At 40.5% G+C, this 21,732-nt stretch overlaps 1 protein-coding gene across 3 annotated transcripts in view; it reads left to right on the top strand.

The window, feature by feature from the left end:
• The window catches only part of LOC117394167 (collagen alpha-1(XXVIII) chain-like), a 63,405-nt gene that overhangs the window by 33,633 nt on the left and 8,040 nt on the right, over window positions 1–21,732 (top strand). For 2 of the 3 annotated variants that reach the window (XM_033992203.3, XM_059012126.1), the window contains exons 15-29: window positions 2,651–2,719; window positions 2,948–3,019; window positions 3,526–3,594; window positions 8,223–8,294; window positions 8,832–8,900; window positions 9,132–9,200; window positions 9,474–9,542; window positions 17,006–17,074; window positions 18,063–18,125; window positions 18,403–18,462; window positions 19,604–19,672; window positions 20,097–20,177; window positions 20,273–20,308; window positions 20,438–20,474; window positions 21,009–21,563. In XM_033992203.3, the coding sequence (XP_033848094.3) occupies window positions 2,651–2,719; window positions 2,948–3,019; window positions 3,526–3,594; window positions 8,223–8,294; window positions 8,832–8,900; window positions 9,132–9,200; window positions 9,474–9,542; window positions 17,006–17,074; window positions 18,063–18,125; window positions 18,403–18,462; window positions 19,604–19,672; window positions 20,097–20,177; window positions 20,273–20,308; window positions 20,438–20,474; window positions 21,009–21,563 (1,459 nt within the window). The remainder of the gene's footprint in view (window positions 1–2,650; window positions 2,720–2,947; window positions 3,020–3,525; window positions 3,595–8,222; window positions 8,295–8,831; window positions 8,901–9,131; window positions 9,201–9,473; window positions 9,543–17,005; window positions 17,075–18,062; window positions 18,126–18,402; window positions 18,463–19,603; window positions 19,673–20,096; window positions 20,178–20,272; window positions 20,309–20,437; window positions 20,475–21,008; window positions 21,564–21,732) is intronic. The other variant, XM_059012133.1, reaches the window with a different exon arrangement.

The raw sequence follows: 21,732 nt of genomic DNA, 5'->3' as shown, positions 1-21,732 counted from the left end.
TAAAAAAAAAAAAAACCAAGCAGAGCCCTGTTTTTTTTTCACTCATTACGCTCATACTTAACATGTAAATACAACAAAGTCTTTTAACGTGCATGTGGGATGGTCAGGACATACGAAAGAACACTAAAACATAAATATTTTAAAATAAAAGGGTGAGGAATTAAGAAAAACAGAAAACATGGTAACGTATCAAGCTAATTTGTTTATATACTGTGTAACCTCCTATAAACCGAGAGTAGAGTTTAGTATAGATGGAGTATACGTTTTGAGTTATGTCGAAAAGAAAAATATCAGATTTTCTCTCAAGTTTGTCTACGACATCTAGTGGTACTGGCAGTAATACAACGTCCACATCTACGTTAGATAAAGACTCTGGTGAGAAACGAATTCCGTTCTAATTAACTGTGGAACAGATGTAGCAGGGAGAGAGAATGTAATGGTGTACTGTAGGTATGTTTCTGCAGGTGTGTCTGTGTGAACCGTCTGGTAGGCTTAGCTTAACTAGAGCACTGTCATGCACAAGACATCTTAAACACAACCAAGACCTTGCTTGGAAATGTTGACAAAGATTTTTTCAGATTGCTTTTGGAACTGATCTGTCAATATGGGGAGCACAGGAGGGGTTGGTGCTCTCTTGGGGGGGCTGGACAGCATATTATATCATTTCATTGCTTGAGCTGGCAATGTTGAGTACTCAAAGATCACTTTCGGTGACTGAAAAAGTACATGACCTTCTGCAATTGGTGTGGAAAACATACCATTTTAGTCCAGAAAGTAGGCGTGAGTTGAAAGCAATTGGTGATGTTAGGCTGTACAATTAGGACACCTTCAGCTTCAGTTTCGAATGGCCCCCAGACTGTTTTAAGTTTGAAACTCACTGTAGCTCGGTGTTGCTTATCGTCTGTGCCCTGCTGCAGTTTGACGTTTAAGCAACATCTACATATTTTAAGTGATTGGAAACTGAAACTTTAAAAGTACTTTTTAAAATACCTTTTTCTTAAATTCCAATACAGTACTAGAAGCATTTTAATAGCAAACTGTATTTATTTTAATAATAGTAATACTGTAGGAATCTCAGTTAACGCAGACAGGCGCATCACACAGGGCGATCCCTAGCCGGCTGCACATCTCCGCCATGACTCGGGACTTGAAATTCCGGCCCTGGTCAGAGTGGAGCTCCAAGGGGACCCCGAACTGGCAGACAAAGCCCTCCAGCAGTGCGTCCGCCACAGTCTCCACTTCCTGGTTGGGCAGGGCATACGCCTCGGGCCACTTTGAAAAGTAGTCCATGGCAACCAGGACAAAGCGGTTCCCCCTTTTCAGAGCCGGGGAAGGGGCCCAGGATTCGACTCCTATCCGCTCCATGGGCCCGCTGACTGAGAACTGCTGGAGGGGGGCTCGCAACTAATCTGCCGGTCCCTTCTTGGCTGTGCAGTCGTCGCAGTGGCGACAGTAGTCCGCCACATCACGGAGGCATCGGCCGCAGTAAAAGCCCTTCCGAAGTCACCGCAAAGTTTTCGTGACTCTGAAGTGGCCCGTTCCAGGGGTGCCGTGATGTGCCTTCAACACAGTGTCCTGAAGGTCGCGGAGGGGTTCCCTGCCTTCCTGGTCTGATCCCAGAGCTCGTTACGCAGCAGCCCTGGCTGTTGGCTGCGGCTGAACCGGTGCCCGAGAGCAGGCAGGGTACGGCGTCCTCTGCTAACCCCCCGGCGAGTTGAAGAGCCTTCTCCTCCACGGTCCACTCTTCCAAACGGGCCATCAGGTTGAAATGGGCAAGGTAGGCTTCCTAGTCAACCTTCCCGTTGAACCGCGGGGTCTTTACGCCACTCCTCCTGCCGCCACAATGCCTCGGGTAGCCCTCTCCGGTGTCGTCTATGCCGGGTTCGCGCCCGCCCTCCGCCTGTGTTTGGATTGCCTCGCCCTGTGTGATTCGCCTACCTGTGTGAACTGAGATCGCTACAATACATATATTTTAAGGTGAATTCTCATACCTCCCATTAAAATCGACATTATGCCACACCCACATTAGCATGAAAATTGGTAAAAGTACAATTTGTCAACACAATACGTACCGCTAGTCATTTTGTTATTGAATCTTTGATTTAAAAACAACAAAGAGCCCTCAGAAAAAAAGTTTTTGAACATGCCCGAACCAAGGCCCATTTAGCGGCAGCAAGCATTGTAGTCAAGGCTAAAGATGACACCTTAACACAGGTTATAGTTACACTGTCTGGCTACATTGTGTTTGTCACTTTTTTCTCATGTGTTCCGGTACCTCAGAGCCCCCCGGAACACTCCCCCTCTCGCGCTCACTATGTGTTCCGGGACCTCCCGATTTACAAATTAAGCACGGCTAGAACGCAATAAACCTAAAGAGGCTTTTGCCGATCACGAAGTACACACTGTCATCTTTCAGTCTACGAATGTAGTTTAGGTTCCTCCTAAAAATGTTTCTCTAATACTTTAGTACAAGTACAGTAGGAGAAAAACATTGTATAACTGTATAAATGGGTAATTGTATGTAAAAATAATGTGTAAAAAATAATGAAATTGTATGTAGAAATAATGTGATATCTTGTAACAATTGTAAGTCACCCTAGTTAAGGGCGTCTGCTAAATAATAAATAATAATAATATAATAATTCCACAGGGAGACCAGGGTTTTCCTGGAGAATCTGGGTTGCCAGGTGACAGGGGAGTTGGTGAAACAGGACCTAAAGTAAGCAAGCTTTCTCTAATTGTATTCCAGTTCTCTGCCAGTATACAGTATACCTTTGTGATGTTGTCTAATAATGAAATTATTTTAATGCCGGCAAAGGACAAGCCTTCGACTATTTCAGTCTCTGGTTTTGGGCTTTCCTGAGCACTCTACTGTATTAAAATGTATTTTAGATTTTGTTTTTTTAATAATGTCCTAAACACTAACCATGTGCCTTTTGTGTTATAGGGGGATGCAGGGCCACCAGGGCTGCCTGGAATTCAGGGTATTTCAGGGGAGGACGGGGCTGTGGGACCAAAGGTAAAGGGGAGATTGTGCACCTGAAACAGGGAAGAGGCTGGGTGTGAACTGGTAACATCAAAAGAGCCAGGCTTGTCTGCATACAGCATCTTTTAACCTCCGTTCCCAGAGAGGAGTCAGAACCCATAATGGCAGTTCATAAACCAACATACTGTATGACATAAATATGTGCACTACTGCATTATATAGACGCAAGGGAGCACAGTAGCAAAGTGGGAAACGGATTGAAGAAAAGTGCTTGGTGTTTATCCTCAGGTCCTTAGATTTAAGATGTCCTACAGCAATTTGAAACCTCTCATATGAAATCGCAAAGCATTTTTTAAATGTGTAGCAGTTAACTTTTGTATACTGAGCTGCAGTGATTCAATTTGATTCTGAACACTGGTTTTGGATCCATGATTTTTGTACAAAGTCAGTACCTTAAACTGTATGAATACTATTGCAGACCACCATAACCTGCAGTGTTGTGTATTATGTATAATATTTATTTTTCTTTTTGAAACTAGGGTGACTCAGGTTCTCCAGGACTGAGGGGACCTGAGGGGGCTCCTGGAAAAGGAATATCTGGAGAAAAGGTATCTAGAGTTCCTACTGGAGCTAAAATCTCAACAATCTAGATAATGGTTAACTATGGCTATGTTTACAACGACTTTTGGCAACCAGAATGGAATGTTCTTTTTTTTTTTGAATTTTGATCAGGGTTGCCAATTGGCTCCAGAATCTACGGACACTTTAAGGCAGGGCAGGTTTTTTAACTCGCCACTAAACCACAAATTAATTGATGTTAAATCAACAAGTAAAGTGGGTGTGATTGCGTGAGCGGCTTCATAAATGTGTTCAATTGTTTAATTGCGGTGGCAATTCTATCTGGAGAGCATCATAACATGTATTAAAATCATATTGCTTGAAATGTTATATGGTATACAATATGTATCAAAATAGTGCAATTCCATCGTTGTAGAGAATTATTATGCACTCACCCGCACTCTTTCTCGTTTAACTGGGGTTAAGTTTCTATTAATGTAATAATTTCTGCTTTGCACAGTCCCGCCCCAGTCGGACATATACAGCAAATCAGCAAGCTGTATAGGTCTGATTGATGGAAACGATCCTCACAGGAAGTAATTCCTGCCCCCAGACAGGTGTGTGCTTTTAGTAATAGTTAGCAAAACAATTATATTCCTTTAGCAACAGCTCACGCAATTTACACTCAAGCTACATGTTCAATAAAATCAATTAATTTGTGGTTTGAGAGGCGAGTTAAAAAACCTGACCTGGCTTCAAGTGTCTATAAATTCTGGAGCCTCTTAGCATCGTCGTTACCATACTTTTCTAGATGTTGGAAATGCGTGTTATAAGTGTGGAAAGCCTAGAGGGGTAGGCTCGTGCCAATTTGGTACAATTAACATCGTTCCATGGGTCAAAATGTCTCAAATTCAAGGAATCTCCAGTAATCCCGTTGCAAATCTTGTGTTAAGAAATAATAGTCGAGATATACAGTCCAGGCTGTCATTGATAAAACCACTGAAATGTCAGCAGCAAGCCGAACTCTCTGTGCAGCCCAATCAATAAATTTACATTTAACCATCCTCAGAGATAAAAAAAAAAAAAAGTTTCACCTACCAGATCTTCATTCCTGAAATTTTAATACATCACATTCTGCAGTATCTACAGTGCCGTGAAAAAGTATTTGCCCTTTCTGCATTTATGGATATTTTTGACGCTGAATATTATCAGATCTTCAACCAAAACCTAATATTAGATAAAAAGGACCCTGAGTGAACAAATAGCACAAAAAATGATACATATTTCATTTATTTATTAAAGAAAGTTATGCAACACCCAATGCCCCCATGTGAAAAAGTAATCACCCCCTTAGACTCAATAACTGGTTACACCACCTTTAGCAGCAATAACTGCAACCAAACACTTCATGTAGTTATTGATTAGTCTCTCACAGCACCGTGGAGGAATGTTGACCCACTCCTCCATGCAGAACTGCTTCAACTCAATGACATTTGTGGGTTTTCGAGCATGAACTGCTCATTTCAGGTCCTGCCACATCTCAATGGGGTTTAGGGCTGGACTTTGACTCAGCCATTCCAAAAGTTAAAATTTCTTGTTCTTCAACCATTCTGATGTAGACTTGCTTGTGTGTTTCGGATTATTGTCTTGCTGCATGACCCAGCTGCGCTTCAGCTCACGGACGGATGGCCTGACATTCTCCTGTAGAATTTTCTGATACAGAGCAGAATTCATGGTTCCTTCAATGATGGCAAGGCGTCCAGGTCCTGATCCAGCAAAGCATCCCCAAACCATGACAATACCACCACCATGCTTGACTGTTGGAATGAGGTTCTTACTGTGGAATGCAGTGTTTGGTTTTCGCCAGACATAACGGGACCCACGTCGGCCAAAAAGTTCCACTTTTGATTCATCTGTCCATAGAACATTGTTCCAGAACTCTCGAGGATCATCCAGGTGCTTTTTGGCAAACTTGAGACGAACATTCATGTTATTCTTAGTGAGCAATGGTTTCCACCTTGCTACTCTGCCATGAATCCCATTTTTGCCCAGTGTCTTTCTGATGGTGGAGTCATGAACACTGACCTTAGCCGAGGCGAGAGAGGCCTGCAGATCCCTGGATGTTGTTCTAGGGTTCTTTGTGACTTCCTGGACGATTTTACGCCTTGCTCTTGGAGAGATTTTGGCAGGACGGCCACTCCTGGGAATATTCACTACTGTCCCAAACTTTCTCCATTTGGACAATATGGCTCTGACTGTGTTTCAGTGGAGCCTCGGAGCCTTAGAAATGGCTTTGTAACCCTTTCCAGACTGATAGGCATCAACAACTTTTTTTCTGGAGGTTTTCAGGAATTTCTTTTGTTCGTGGCATGATGTGCATCTAGAACCTGTGTGCTGACAACTTCACTCTGATGGTAAGGCCAAAGTTAGTCAGATTTATATTGGGCAGGGCTGGTCCAAATCAGGCCTGGTTGTTAACCAAAGTACTCAAACAGCTGACCCTAATTATCCATTTAATTGGTTTGAGTTAATTGGGGGGGGGGCAATAACTTTTTCACACCTGACGATTGCATGTTTGATTACCTTGCACACCAAACAAATAAAAGAAGCACCAAACAATTTCATTATTTGGTGTCATTTTTTTCTATATATACTACAACCCACAAAAAAATCTGACCAAATACATTGTGAAAAATGTGCAAAAATGCAGAAAATCAGACGGGGCAAATACTTTTTCACGGCACTGTACATGGACACTAAACGGTTGCCCATTTAGATCATAAGAAGACCCTAGCTCATGCACAGGACCATTTCTAAGAGTTGTTGAACGTTATTGTCAGCAATGCTCAGCATGTCAATCGAGAGCAATGCCTGTACCAAATAATCAAGCTCCACTTCAAACTGTTCAGGCCTGCCAACCTTTTCAGAAAGTTGCTGCTTTACATCGCTGAACTTCCAATAACTCGGACGGGTAATAGGTACATCTTGGCCATTGAGGACTACTTCACCAAGTACTTACATTTGTACCCAATGAAGGATCAGCGTCCTGTCACTGTTGCAAAGTACATCTTCGAGCAATATGTGCGGGAATCTAGTCCCAGAATACCTCCATACTGATCAAGGATGACAGTTTGAAGCGGACTTGATGAGAGAACTGTGTTCCCTTCTGGGCATTAATAAGACACGAATTTCGCCATATCACCCACAAGGTGATGGATTAATTGAACGTTTCAATCGCACTTTAAAATATCAACTAGCTATGTGTTTGTATGACAAACAGGATTCATGGGACAGTCACCTGAACGAAATACAATTAGATTAGAACACCAGTGTGCATTCCAGCACTGGCTACACACCATATTTTTTTTTTGGTGTGTGGCCTTGACGCTCCTTTACCTTTGCATTTGTTATTTTCCTGCCCAGAAGCCCTATCCACAGCTTCGCCTGGAACACCTGCAGAGTATGTGATATCTGTTTGCAGTAAGTAACAAACACCTCCAGAAGTAAGTTGGCACCACGCTGGAAAGGTCCTTGTGTCGTGATGCAGCCTCTGCAATTTCAGTATCATTAGGGTGCCCTGTATCGCATCAGAGACAGGTGCTTTCCTGATGGACAAACTTAGGTCGTGCACCACAATCGTTTGAAGGCCTATGTGATTCCTACCTTTCCACGTCATGATGTAGCCAGCCCTGCTACGACTGCACCTCCCTAGAATCCTGTACTAGTTCAGCCTCAAGGACCCACCTGCAGCAGCCAACCATCATCCCCAAATCCTGATTTCTCCCTAGTTCTGTTTTTCCAGTATGCGATGCCGGAGTAAAATCCCTTCCGGAGCAGCCGCTCGCCGTCAATCTGCTGTGCCACCTGTGTCCGCTGACTCTACCAATGACCATGGTGATGTTTTGCCTCCATCCACTGTGGAGTCACCTCATCTAGATGGTCCTGCCGCTGAGATAGCCCCTCACCGTATGGAAACTGATTCAGCCCATTTCACCCAGACCATGATTCGCAGACCTGTTCGTTTGCCTGCCCATTTCAAGGCCTTTGTTCTTGGTTAATTCACTGTTATTGTTTTGCTAGTATATGTATGTTTTTCATTTGTTGTTTTCTGATAACACAGTACTGAAACATGGATGTTTCTTACCCATGGTGAGACCAATGTGAGATGTAGTAATTAATATGAAAGGGGTTATAAAATTAATTAACTTTTTTAAGTTAAGTTAATTAATTAAATTAATTAACTTTTTCAATGTAAGTACATTGTTCTTTTATTTTAGTACCTTAATGGCCTCCGTAGTTAGAGAGGAGAGAATGCTGGGAGGAAGGGAAGAGTTAGGATGATTGAAGGAGACAGGTTGTAGGTTGGAGCGAGTCCGCCATCTTTGCTTTTCCTTTTTATGTAATCCTATACGCAGTTTTGAGCTATAATATCTGCCGTCGTTGTTCAGTTATTTACCTGATTGCTGAACCTTTGTGTGGAATTCGCTGTTGAATAAATCCTGTTTCGGAGGTTGATGCAGAATCCTATGGTCCTGCCTGATTTATCTTCCATGCTATCAACCCAGAGAACAGAAGGTAACCCATGTACATTGAGGAGAGCACATATGCTCTTCATTGATTTAATTTTGATAAGTATAATTACTGTTCTGGTCTTTGTTTATTGTTTTTTCTTATTTAGGGAGACAAAGGGGACAGAGGTCCTAGAGGACTACCTGGATTACAAGGACAAATTGGAGCAATGGGGCCTAAGGTAAAAATAATGTGATATCTGTATAATGTGAAATAATGTATAATGTGATATCTTGTAACAATTGTAAGTCGCCCTGGATAAGGGCGTCTGCTAAGAAATAAATAATAATAATAATAATAATAAGGTATTTTGAAAAAAAGTGCCATTGTTCGACATTCCTACTTGTTTTCCACAATGTAGGTTCTCATTATATTTACTTCACTGTCATAGACACAGTATCGCAACTATAGTATTTAAGTATCCTATTCTGATTGTAACAAATTTGTTCATTTAATAAATCACCTTTTGTGTGTTTCAGATGGATATTTGTTTTCTGTATTTCAATGGTCAGAATAAAAAGGTTCTGTTTCAAATGTTAGAACAAATTTAGTAGGATAAACAGAAAACAGCGGTTCTGTGTAACAAAAAAAAGGAAAGGTCTAACCAACATGAGTCCTACTGGTATTTGTATTTATGTGAAGTCTTGAAATGTAGTAACTGGTTTTTAGTATATTTATTGTAGATTTTCACGTAGGCATGTTTTTTTTCTCTTTTTAGGGTGTGACAGGAAATACTGGCCAAACTGGGTTGACAGGCCCACCTGGTCGGGGAATTCAAGGGCCAAAAGTAAGTGATTCTGTAATTCCTTTCTAACTGTCTGTATTTACCTGTGTCCAGCACAATTCACAAGCCAGCATATATATTATATATATTATATGTAAAACTAAACAGAACAATAAACGATTACATATAAAAGGTATCCTAGTGGTTGCAGTACAGTACTTGGAATAATGTTTCAGACTGCACAAGAAAAAGCATGTGTATTTATTTTAAGTTTTGTCTCTTTTTAAATGACAGGGTGACCCAGGTCGGGTAGGACCACCTGGACCAGTCGGGGACCCAGGAATTGCAATAACTGGACCAAAGGTATATAGACAGCAGTATAGTGAGTAGCAGCACTGTGATCACTCCCAACAAATGTTAGTAATAGAAACTGTATCTGCATGGCCCATATTCCCTTTTCAAAACAAAGGAACCTATTTTACTATCCTCCTAAATTACAAAACACAAACATTTTTCAGAAGTTGTGATACAGCATGAAGAATGTGTACAAACGGTTTTTTATAGTGGTATTTTATTCTACAGTATGCTGAAGTGTGTGTCTCTGCGTTCAGTTTAATCTGTTTAATTTGTTTCTAGGGTGAAAGAGGATTGCCTGGACCTTCAGGACCAATTGGACCAAAAGGGGACGGCTATCCTGGCCCTCCGGTATGATTTACACATTTCAAATCTGAATTACAAACAGAATTCTTGTACTTCATGTTTATTAGTTAACTTTTCTAAAAAGACTAGTACTGTAATAACTATGCCACATGTTTTATATCAGTTTTATTTATTTAACCAATAAAAAAAAAAAAAAAACATGGTTTTCTGATAACCTTGCCAGGCAAAACATTTTTTCAATTGTAGTACCTTTTGCCTGAACGAAATGTTGGTGAAATGACTTTACAGCATTACTAAGTAGAGCTCAACCGATATGGATTTTTCCAGGCTGATACCGATATTTAAAAAAACACACTGCCGATTGCTGATATTATAGGCTGATATGAACATTAATAATTTAGTTAAAAAAAAAAAGAACCACACAAAACACCTTCAATTAACTAAAAACTAGAACATAAACACAACACTTGAATGTTTTGTTAAATATAACCTCACAAACGTCATATTTCAGTCCAGTTTTTCTTCTGTCAGACTTTAAAGTCTTGGTAGACTTATCTTTTTGTTGTTGTCTGCTTCTAATAGTTCCAGTTAAGAGCTGCAGGTTGTAATGCAGAAAGGTTAATTTTCCAGCATTCTCATCTTTCATGCTGCTTCTTTTGTCATCATATATGTTGCCAACAGTGCTGAAGACACGTTCACTTGGAACTGAAGAGGGCAGAGCACAGAGAAATGTTCTTGCCAGTGGTGATAGAACTTTGTATCGCGCTCTGTTTACCTTCCACCATCTGGTCACCTCGTTACAAAAATGATATTGCTGCTCTAGAAAGAGTGCAAAGAAGAGCAACCAGAATTATCCCGGGTTTAAAAGGCATGTCATATGCAGACAGACTAAAAAAATTGAATCTGTTCAGTCTTGAACAAAGAAGACTACGCGGCGATCTGATTCAAACATTCAAAATCCTAAAATGTATAGACAATGTCAACCCAGGGGACTTCTTTGACCTGAAAAACCAGGGGTCACAAATGGAGATTAGATAAAGGGGCATTCAGAACAGAAAATAGGAGGCACTTTTTTACACAGAGAATTGTGAGGGTCTGGAACCAACTCCCCAGTAATGTTGTTGAAGCTGACACCCTGGGATCCTTCAAGAAGCTGCTTGATGAGATTCTGGGATCAATAAGCTACTAACAACCAAACGAGCAAGATGGGCTGAATGGCCTCCTCTCGTTTGTAAACTTTCTTATGTTCTTATGTTCTTACTCCAGCGGCTTGCCACTTTTGCGATCTATGACTGGCTTACTTAAATATAGATCAATCTGTTCCTCTAGCTCAGTGGTCGGCAAATGGCGGCCCGCAGGGCAAATCCGGCCCGCTGACGTGTGTCGTCTGGCCCGCGGAATCTTCCTTGGCAGAGCTGTATCAAAGACAGAGCGAGAGCGGAACTTCATTGTAATATTGCCACAAGAAGGGCTGTCATGGGGGATTCCCCATATGATCTTCATATATAGTAGCAGCAGGGCAAACACAACGAACTGTGTTAGGGTTGCCACCTTTTCCACAGACCAAACCCAGACATATAGGGCAGCAGTGTGGAGTAGTGGTTAGGGCTCTGGACTCTTGACCAGAGGGTCGTGGGTTCAATCCCCAGTGGGGACACTGCTGCTGTACCCTTGAGCAAAGTACTTTACCTAGATTGCTCCAGTAAAAACCCAACTGTATGAATGGGTAATTGTATGTAAAAAATAATGTGATATCTTGTAACAATTGTAAGTCGCCCTGGATAAGGGTGTCAGCTAAGAAATAAATAATAATAATAATAATAAAGAAAAGGGCTTGTAACCAGGAGGTCCCTGGTTTAAATCCCACCTCAGCCACTGACTCATTGTGTGACCCTGAGCAAGTCACTTAACCTCCTTGTGCTCCGTCTTTCGGGTGAGACGTAATTGTAAGTGACTCTGCAGCTGATGCATGGTTCACACACCCTAGTCTCTGTAAGTCGCCTTGGATAAAGGCGTCTGCTAAAATAATAAACAAAATAATAATAATAAACAACTCCAGTTCCGTGCTTCTCTGAACCCAAGCGAAGGAAAAGATTTTCAATTCTCCGGCCCCCTTTATGCTACCTTGTTTACCTTCCGGGTCAATACATTCCTACAACAGAGTCTTGCCTTTTTCCAGGCTGACTGACTTTCCGACCCAGGAAATGAACTGTCTTGGCCAACTCGTCCAAAGCCTTTCGCTTTCACTACTTAGTGCCCTCACAAGTTGGGAGGGAGATTTACAACCAGAACTCATTATATTTCCATCACAAAGCCCATTTAGTGGTTTCATAGAAAAAAACAAACAAACGTAAATTAAACCAATTTTACTATTAAAATTGTTTTTATTTTAACGTTTACACTATATATATTTTAAAGTTTAAACATTTGTTAAATTAAAAGGAATGTAGCACCATTAATTGTTACATATTTTCCAGTCTGGCATAAACAATTTTTTCCGGGGCTTATTCCTTCCCTTGTCCAGCACGCGCTTCTTTAACCTGTGCTGTATACCACCAGTCTGTCAGAGGGCGGGATCGCACACACTCTGATTGGTGGAAGTATTATTGGCGATGCGATCCAAACCGCTAATAAAGCCAAAATAAATTCCACTCCAAAATGTCCCGTTATACGGTATTTCAAAGAAAATATTAAAGGACGGTTGGTGTTTCTTATGTGTTTCACTTAAAACTGGACATTAGGGCATCCGGGTTTGTTAATTCCTGCCATCTGGACACAGATGCCAATTCACGGACTGTCCGGGTCAAACCCGGACAGGTGGCAACCCTAAACTGTATATTGTACACATAATGTTTCCTGTGTTGTCCTCTGCTGTGAGTGGGTGTGTTATGTGAGTCTGTTTCGCTGGCTAATATCTCTCCCTAGCAGCCTGCCTGCATGTCAGTTCTGCTTGTGTGTATGAATGCGAGTGGATATCAATGGGCCAATGGGTGATGAGTGGGCGGAGTCCGCATCCATAAAAGGGCATGCTGCGTGCCAATTGAGGGACTTGAATAGAGCAGGGAATATGAGAGAGAGCAAGAGAGAATAAATTGGCCCTTTGATTAAAACGACGCGAAAACTATTTGATAAAAATAAAAAAAGCAGTTTTACTGCTTTCGCTGCACCGTTGTCTGTCTCTTCATTGACCGCCAGAACTCCCGCACATAGCCGGCTGAACAGCTGACATTTTGAGTTACGTTTCTCTTTCAACATATCGGAATGTTAAAGTAAACTCATTTGTCTCTTAATAGATGCAACACAGATTCTGTATTATTTTTACTGATATGTATTTGGAGTTTACAAGGACACATTATCACAATTGTTACTTTATTCCATTTTGATTTGTTTTCAACCGGCAACAGCTTTTTTATTTTTATTGATGAGCCGGTTGCCAGTGAAACAATTTAATCTGCCGTTTTTTTCCATCATGGAACAGATATCGATACATTGGGTCGTATATGCAGGTAAAGATTATTGATGCAGCATTGTCTCTGGGAATGCAGTTAAAGCTCATATAGTCCAGGGTGCATGGCACATCTTAATGTACGCACATCAAAACTACAACAGCAGCCATTCATGGGTTATTAAATTGTGTCATGTGCCCTGGACTATGATATGAATGATCAGTAGAAATACATTGACATTGTTCAGTATGTGTTCTCTATGCCATGCGTCATACAGCAATACACTGTGCTGCGCATAGTTTGAATTCCTCTGGAGGAAGGTCTTTTATCCTGAAGTAGGTGTTTTAGAACAGTGACACTCGGAATTATGCAAGATGAAGCTTTACTCATTTCGAGAGAAATTTTTTCAACAGGAGTTAAAGTTTCCACTAAATGTGAGGCGATGTCCAACTGATCATTAGTCATGCATGGAAAATGTCCATATTCACTGCAGTAAACATTTAGTGGACGTTTCTGTTCGATCATTCTCTGTAGCATGTGCAAAGTTTTATTCCAGTGAGTTGGGACAGACTGTATTATGCTGTGTTTGGGGAGACCAGGCTGTTCCTGTATGGCATGTAAACGTTGCTTGGCAAGCACAGAGTGGTTGAAATGAGTTGCACTTCGTTTAAGACTAGACAGAATGTCCATCGCTGCTCTTTGACTGAAAATGCCATCATTTATCACAAGCTGTAGTGTATGAGCAATGCAGCTTAGATTAGGTCCGCTCCGCTGTCTCTCAGAACTAGCAGTACTCGATCTGTGCTGATCTCCCAGTAATTCAGCATATCCATGAAGGTCTGTCCAATGTACTCTGCAATATGAGACCCACACATTGGCTGTACATTGAGAACAGCTGACATTCTCTTCCAGTCATTGCCAATCCAATGAGCAGTCAGACTCATAAGGGATTCTGACCAAGTCAGTAGTGAAACATTTGCTGTAGCCAGCATTCTCTGCTGCCACTAGAGACTTTACTTTTTTTCCACTTTACAGTATGTTTCCTCAGGCATGCGTGTGCGGTAAAATTTATTACTTTTGATAATGTATCTTGTTGAAAATTTCTATAAATTTGTTGTCAATTGCCTTAGATCTGGGATCATTTGTGGCCCATGCCTTCGATTTATCCAGTACTTGGAACAGTGTAGGTTGCTTTCCGGCACTCTGTGAAGATTTAGTGCTTTCTTGCTCCTGTTTCTTAGCTTGTGCTTTGTTATAAGCACTGGGGTGACGGGTCTTCAGGTGATTCCAGATATTAGATGTATTTTTCTGTTTTCCTTTTTTTTTTATCCTAAGCTAACTTTAACAGAACAGAGGCTGCACTGTGCTGTACCAGTGTCAGTTTCTGAAAAGAACAGCCATACTGTGCTCTTTTGGCCACCTTGTGTCATCTGTGAAAAATAAAAAATAAAAAGAATCTCAATTTATGTTGCTACTTAGTAAGAGCATGTCAATGTAGAATGGTAAACAACACAAACAGCCCCCCCCCCCCCCCCTTTCCGAGTCATTGCTAACCCCACCCCTTTTTAATACAGGATGACAAAGCAAAAAACAAAAAAAAACACAATGTGCTGTGCAGTAACTCCACTTAGAAAGCTCAAATTCGTCTTTTTATTTATAATACATTAGAATACGGTCATATTTTCTATTACGGCTTTTTAATTCTGACTAAAGCCCCGTTTATATTATGTTAGACATCTATTATATGTACAACTAATTATTAACACGCAAGCGTAGGATGTAAGGTGGGTCTTAGCCAAGGACGGTTTACTAGGTGTCATGACCAGGTGCTGTGTTGTTTGGTCTTAGCACTGGAAGACAAACATAACATGGCCAATAAGTCGCCACCAGTTCCATCAAAACATTACACACGAAGGACAACATTCCTCCATCCAGGGGAGCAACCACCAAGAAAAGGTATTAAAACCAAGCCTCGTCTAGGACAACTGGAAGCTGCTAGAGACTGGAAAATGCTGACAGATGTTGGTCAACAGCTTATTTTTCCACCTGAGATTGCCACCCCTAACCTTCGACCAGATATTGTCTTGTGGTCTAGATCAGCACGCTTCCTTCACCTGTAGAGTTAACAGTGCCATGGGAGGATACTGTGGATGAGGCGTATGAGAGGAAGAAAATTTGGTATGCTCAACTAGCTGCTGAAGCAGAACAGCGAAGATGTAGAGTCCGGGTTTACCCAGTGGAGGTGGGTTGTCGAGGATTTGTTGCACACTCTACAACCCGGTTTCTCAGAGACGTCAGATTCAGTTGCCAAGAGTTGTGCCACACAGTGAAGAACTTATCTGAAGCAGCAGAGAGGAGCAGCAACTGGCTGTGGTTGAGACAGAAAGATTCTGGTTGAGGATTTCAAGCACAATAGAAAGAAAGCAATGTTGATGCACAGGTAAGTCAGCTGGGCTGAGCTGAGTGGGGGATGGAGGGGCGTGATTCTGGGATGCCAGAGTCACTGTTGAGCCCTCTTGAGGTGTCATGGGCTAGTCGAAGAAACACCAAGGATGGAAGGTGCACACTTGAATAACCCAGAGATGTACCCTACTCAGATCAATCCAGTCAGTTGTCATGCTGAGGTGCGGGGGAGACCGCACTGTGGTTGATACCTGGAGCCAGCATCGCAGCCGTTGTGTGTGCTGATGCGTCAGGGAGGCAAAATAAGCTGATCCCTGGAGCCAGCATTACACTTTAGCCATCAACACCAGGCAGAAGGATATCTACATCATCAGATGGAAGGAAACACAGATGACTCACATTGGAGCCAAGTCTAAAATAAGCATGAAGTTTTAACATCTACTCTCATGTAATGGAGACTTTAAAATCTCTTAAGAAATAGAAATATTGCACAGGTTTTGTAAAGGTTAAACACATGTACTGGCTGACAAATGACGTAGTTTTAGTTTCATACAACACCTTAATAAAATCCACATTGTACAGTTACTGACCAGTGATCATGTTTACCACAAATAAAAATAATGTTAAACAAATTAATAAACATGACATTTGATTTTTATAAGAAAATGAATACAATTCAGTATGCTTTTGACTAAAATAAATAAACTTCAATCCAAACCACAAAAAACAATACAATGTTGCATTTATCCCTTGTAGTAAAAAGATGAGCTAAAGCACAGACATTATCTCCCAGATGTATATCGGTGAACTTGGTATTTTTTTTTTTTGTTTAATAAATAAATGCTGACAGCTAAGCGATGCTGTTACGTAATAATAATAATAAAGCACAGATTTTCTATGCTTTCGAGAGTGAAAAAGGGGCACTTATTTACATCCCACATTAATAACAACAGTTTTAAACAGTTTTTTTAAAAACAGTTTTTTAAAATTCAAAATGAAACGTTACCATTTGCATATAAGAATGTATATTGGAAATAAATGACGAAGGCCGAATGCCGAAACATCGGACATTTCTTCATGATTTTAATCTAATAAAGTATAGTTATATTTTAACTTAGCGGGCGAGTGTTGCACCATTTCTTGTTTGGAGTGCTCACAGAAATACAGTAAATGTTAGTATTAAGGAATAAATCATTACTTCCTTACCTTTTCTTATCCACACATTGCTTCCGCGAATAATGGGATATGTCTGTTCTTGTACTCGATCCTGAGCAGTATCTTCTCTCATTTTAGAGGGATTGTGGGAAGGTTGCCTATCTGCTGGCTTGTAGACTATACCAACCAATCGCAGCACTTTATTTTTTCTTTGTAAAGTTGATAGGAAGAGAAAATTAAATAATTTATAGTAATAATTATGAGAAGTAATATCAGCCGAATATTGGCCCCGCGTAAGCCGATGCCGATATTTTTTCAAAGGGCAAATATCGGCCAATATATCGGTCGACTTCTATTACTAAACATATAAACATATCTTGCTGTATCTCACGCACCACAATGTAGCAATGCTGATAGCCCAGCGACACTGACTGGACAAGTTTGTGGAACCTGTTCCTTGTAAATAACTTCTGTCTCTTGTTATGATGCACCCAACTTTTCTAGGGACCACCTGGATTACCAGGGCTTCCAGGAGAAGCAGGCCCTGAAGGAAAAGGGTTTTTTGGTTCCAAGGTGAATTATGCTGAGATCATTTGATTTATGAAATTACTGGTTTGTGTTATTCTGCAAGGCTTGTTTTTTTAAATGTTTATTGAAAGTTTTATTTAATTTTTTAATTTGGAAAAATGTCAAGGCAAGTAAAGCCCGCCGCATGCAGCCCGACTCAAATCACAAGCCCCTAGATCCACACACTGAGAAAAAAACGCCAAAGTCAAATAAAAATCAACAGGTTGGATTTTATTTACCACAGGCTAAAGTGTAGTAGACAAACTATACAAAAAGTCAAATACTACCTGAAATGTTTGCACGGTGTAAATGGTCAATAGCTAGGTTAATAGGTTAAGCGCTTCTTTTGGTTGCCTCGCAGCGCTGTCTCCACCGTCTAATCAGCTTACGATGCCATGCATAATATGAGGGTCACTATGTTGGGCTAAGTTAATAAAAAAATGTGTACAGGGCAGTATTAATTAAATGTGCATACATAGTAATCACCAGGATCTAGTTGTGGTCAGTAATTCAGTCTTAGCAGTGTGTGACACCCAGTTGGGAAAAACTCAACTGTGACGTCAAACCAAAACTGAGCACAACTGATCGCAGAATCTGTGCAATAACTGGATCAGATGAGATGAGTCGGGACGTCTTGAGTCGGGCTGTGTGCGGCGGGCTTAACAAGTCATCTCAGTGTTTTTGGGGGGTTTTTTTTGTATTTTGAGAGCCCCCTCAGCAAAGATCAAGGTTTCTTATAAAAAGATGTTATTGCAGAGGAAAACAAATCCAGAATAAGCTCTGACGTACAGGTCCACAATGTTTTTGATGGCACCAAAAAAGCACAAAATCTTGAGCATTTTAATTTACAATATAAATGACCAGTTAAAGTAAACATGCAAACTCTACTGTAGGCTAATGCCTCAGTTCCATTAGCAACAGTTGACTACATAGTTGATATACTGACCCACTGTCAGCCTTCAGTTGGTGTTTAATATTCTCATTGTTGTTTCAGGGAGACCGAGGATTACCAGGATTACCAGGACCAGCGGGAATCTGTGCAGTCACCGGACCCAAGGTTTGAAACAGTTGAGATAATCAGTTACTTCTTGCTGTTAATAATGTTGGATTATAGGTTTTCTAATGATGTGTATTGTAGTGTCATTGTGCTTTCTGCATGTATTATGCATACAAAGACAAAGTTATTGAGAGCATAATGCTGTGGTTTGTACCCGTATTGGTCACAGAGCATTGAGGGTGAAGGCCGAACTAGATTTCATTTTACAGCTTTAGAGAGTTCCTGTTAAATACTGCTTGCGTGGTATGCTGATTCTTTTTTTAATTTTCTTATTCAGGGATCTGTTGGTCCACCTGGTCCACCAGGTTTACCTGGAGATGATATCCAAGGACCCAAGGTAACAACTGTTAAATCAAACAACTCAAACTGTTCTACTGGAAAACTGCTCTGTTCTTTTTTAGTGTGGATTTGTTACTCTACTTATTGGTTTACTATCAAGCATTCCAGTAAAGGCATGTGGATATTTATGTATGTATACATTTGTGTTGTTGTTGTTGTTGTTGTTGTTATTAGTATTATTGTTATCATGTGTTTGTGTGCGGATGGACGAAAGACATTGTTATTTATTGTTTGAGACCGACGAAAAAGCCGGTCTCGTAAAATGTGGTTGGCATGGATGGGGTTGAATCCCCATCCTGAGTAGCTCGTGGGAATTTGGCTGGTGTCTTAATAATGTAATTGTTTAATGGGTAATTAAGGCTCCAGCCACAGTATAGAAGACCCACTCCAAGCTCAGAGTTTAGAGAGTAAGAGGAGTTAAGAGCGACAGCGAATGCTGCCAGCCAGCGAACAAAGGTACTCGTTGTTGAGAATTATTATTGTGTGTTATTTTACTTTTGGCCAGTGTGCCCTTTATTTTGTGTTTTGTTCAAACTGTTTGTTTGTTTAATTAATAAAAAGCTGAGCGCCATTGCGCCTCAGTTTACCCCGTACATTTTGTGTTGTTTCATTTCCCTGGTCTGACGTCACCCCTGCAGCCCTCACTGTCACACAGATCAGATAGATTTCCATCATATTTCACATCTGACAGATCAGATAGATTTCCATCATATTTCAGAAACTAACGAATCGTTAAATGTACAGCCAGGGAGGAAGTTGCGCTTTGCTGCTCTGCAAATGATGCATAGCTTGTTTACCTCTTCATCAAGGTGTTGGGTTTACAGTTAACTCAGCCCAAAACCATTTCTGACCAAGCACTGTAAGTAGGACGTAAATCAAATAGGACGTAAGTCATCTTGGACCTCTGTGAAATCAGATGTAAATCAACTGGGATTATAGTGAAATCAGAGGTAAATCCGATCGGACTAATGATGAATAATAATCACAATCAGAATCCTAAGTCAAAGACAGCAAGCAAATTAAATGTGGACTTTACAATACTTGCCTATGCTTTAAGATGCTTTCACTGTGCTTTAATACACATCACTATGCTTTTACTTTTGGAAATGTATAAGCGTTGTGTTGTTTTTGGTTCATAGGGAGAGCCTGGATTTCAGGGAGTGCCTGGGCCAAGGGGCCCACCAGGGGAAGGCTTCCCTGGAGAGAAGGTGTGTTTTATATATTGGGAGACCTGAACCACAAAGTGTCTCCATCATTTAAAAACATATGGGGTTTACTGTATTGTAAGGTGTCTGTAAAGAGGTTTTACTGTGTAATTTATAGTCACTTGGTCAAACATGGCCTTATTTATCCCTTTATGTTTAACTCTGTGGCTTAAAAGTTACTTCATTAATTGACTATGTACTATGATTATCATATACACAGTGTTACCAACTTCATGGTCACTTGTCATTTGATTCTGAAATAAAGATTTAACAAAATACTGTAACCAACAATAAGATGCTAATGTGACTCAATACAATAAGGACTGAAAAGAGAAAATTTAAATTGGGTGCAGGTTATCTTATTTCTAAGCACCATGCAGACACGTACAGGGTTTTTTTTGACAGATTTGCTTTTTTAAAATGGCAGGGTGACCGTGGATTTTCAGGAGCTCGAGGGAGGCATGGTGACAAAGGAGAACTTGGAGAGCCTGGGCCAACTGGAACACCAGTAAGTTATTACATATTGCAGAAATATACTAGATTAGTACTGCAAAGGAAATGATAAGTAAATCTGTATGTTGTGATTGTGCCTGTATGTTGTAGGGGATGCCTGGACAGAAAGGGGATATTGGCCTTACTGTAAGTAAGAATCATTGTAATCAGACCAAGAAATAGCTGTTGTAAAAATTATTTTAAATAAACAAATTAAATGAAAGTGGTTGATAGTATATTTCAATTGTATTTCCATCCTGTTTCATTTTAATTTAGAGAGAAGAAATCATCAAAATAATCAGAGAAATCTGTGGTAAGATGATTGTACTTAAAATGAAAAACTGATTTATCATGAAATTGTTTGCATGTAATTAAATCTATTTTTTTTATAAATAAAGGGATGCCAGGATATTTAATAATGAAGGACAAAATAGACAATATATGCCCCACCACAGCCATTCTGCATTCATCTGTCTCAATAATGATACTGAATGACTGTAAAAATGAAAAATGCTAAAGTAAAACCACTGTGTTTCTTGTATTTAGTAAGGTTGTGCAAGATTCAGATTCAGAAATGTGCAGAACCAGACCAGAAGTGAACATGGAAGTGTCCAAAGTGGACAAGTCTGTTTTTTCGTCCCATGCTGACCACACCCATCCCCATTTCACCCCACCCATTTTATAGCCCTGTGCATCCATAGTACTATTAGTGATGTCAATAAGAACAAGGACAGCAGCTGAGTTAGAAACAAGACTTATTTTTCAGTAATTCTGTAATTTGTAAGACTATATATTATATATTTTTTTTCTGGAACCTGAACTATATAATTTTTTTTTCACTTTGTAGGTTGTGGTGTAAAATGTAGAGAAAGTCCTCTTGAACTGGTGTTTGTGATTGACAGTTCGGAAAGTGTTGGACCAGAACACTTTAATGTTGTCAAAGACTTTGTCAATGCCCTGATAGACAGAGTTTCTGTGAGTCTCGAAGGCACCCGTATTGGCGTTGTGCTGTACAGCCACATTAATGTTGTTGTGGTCAACCTCCAGCAGCACTCAAACCAAGACGACGTGAAGGCAGCGGTTCGCTCAATGACATATCTCGGGGAGGGCACCTACACAGGCAGCGCCATACAGAAAGCTAATCAGATCTTCCAGGCCTCCAGGCCAGGGGTTAGGAAAGTGGCAATAATTATAACAGATGGACAGGCAGACAGGCGTGACTCTGTGAAACTGGAGGCAGTGGTGAGGGAAGCCCATTCAGCCAGCATTGAAATGTTTGTTATTGGAGTAGTGAACAGCAGCGACCCCTTTTATCTCGACTTCAAGAACGAAATGAATATGATTGCTTCGGATCCAGATGAGGATCATATTTATCTAATTAATGACTTTATGACACTTCCAGGTATGTTTAAAATGTATCTTATTAGTAGATAAACTCCCTTGAGGATCCTTCATAATTGATATAGTTTAGATTTAAAGTACTTGAATACTCGGGCATTAGTAATTGAGTATTTGAGTATACATATAACCAAATAATATATATTAAATACTGAATATAACATTTGCCTTAT

The sequence above is a fragment of the Acipenser ruthenus genome, chromosome 3 (genome assembly GCF_902713425.1).
Source record: "Acipenser ruthenus chromosome 3, fAciRut3.2 maternal haplotype, whole genome shotgun sequence".
NCBI lineage: Eukaryota > Metazoa > Chordata > Actinopteri > Acipenseriformes > Acipenseridae > Acipenser > Acipenser ruthenus.
The sequence above is the reverse complement of the archived record's forward strand: the minus strand, read 5'-3'. Positions and strand labels throughout refer to the sequence as shown.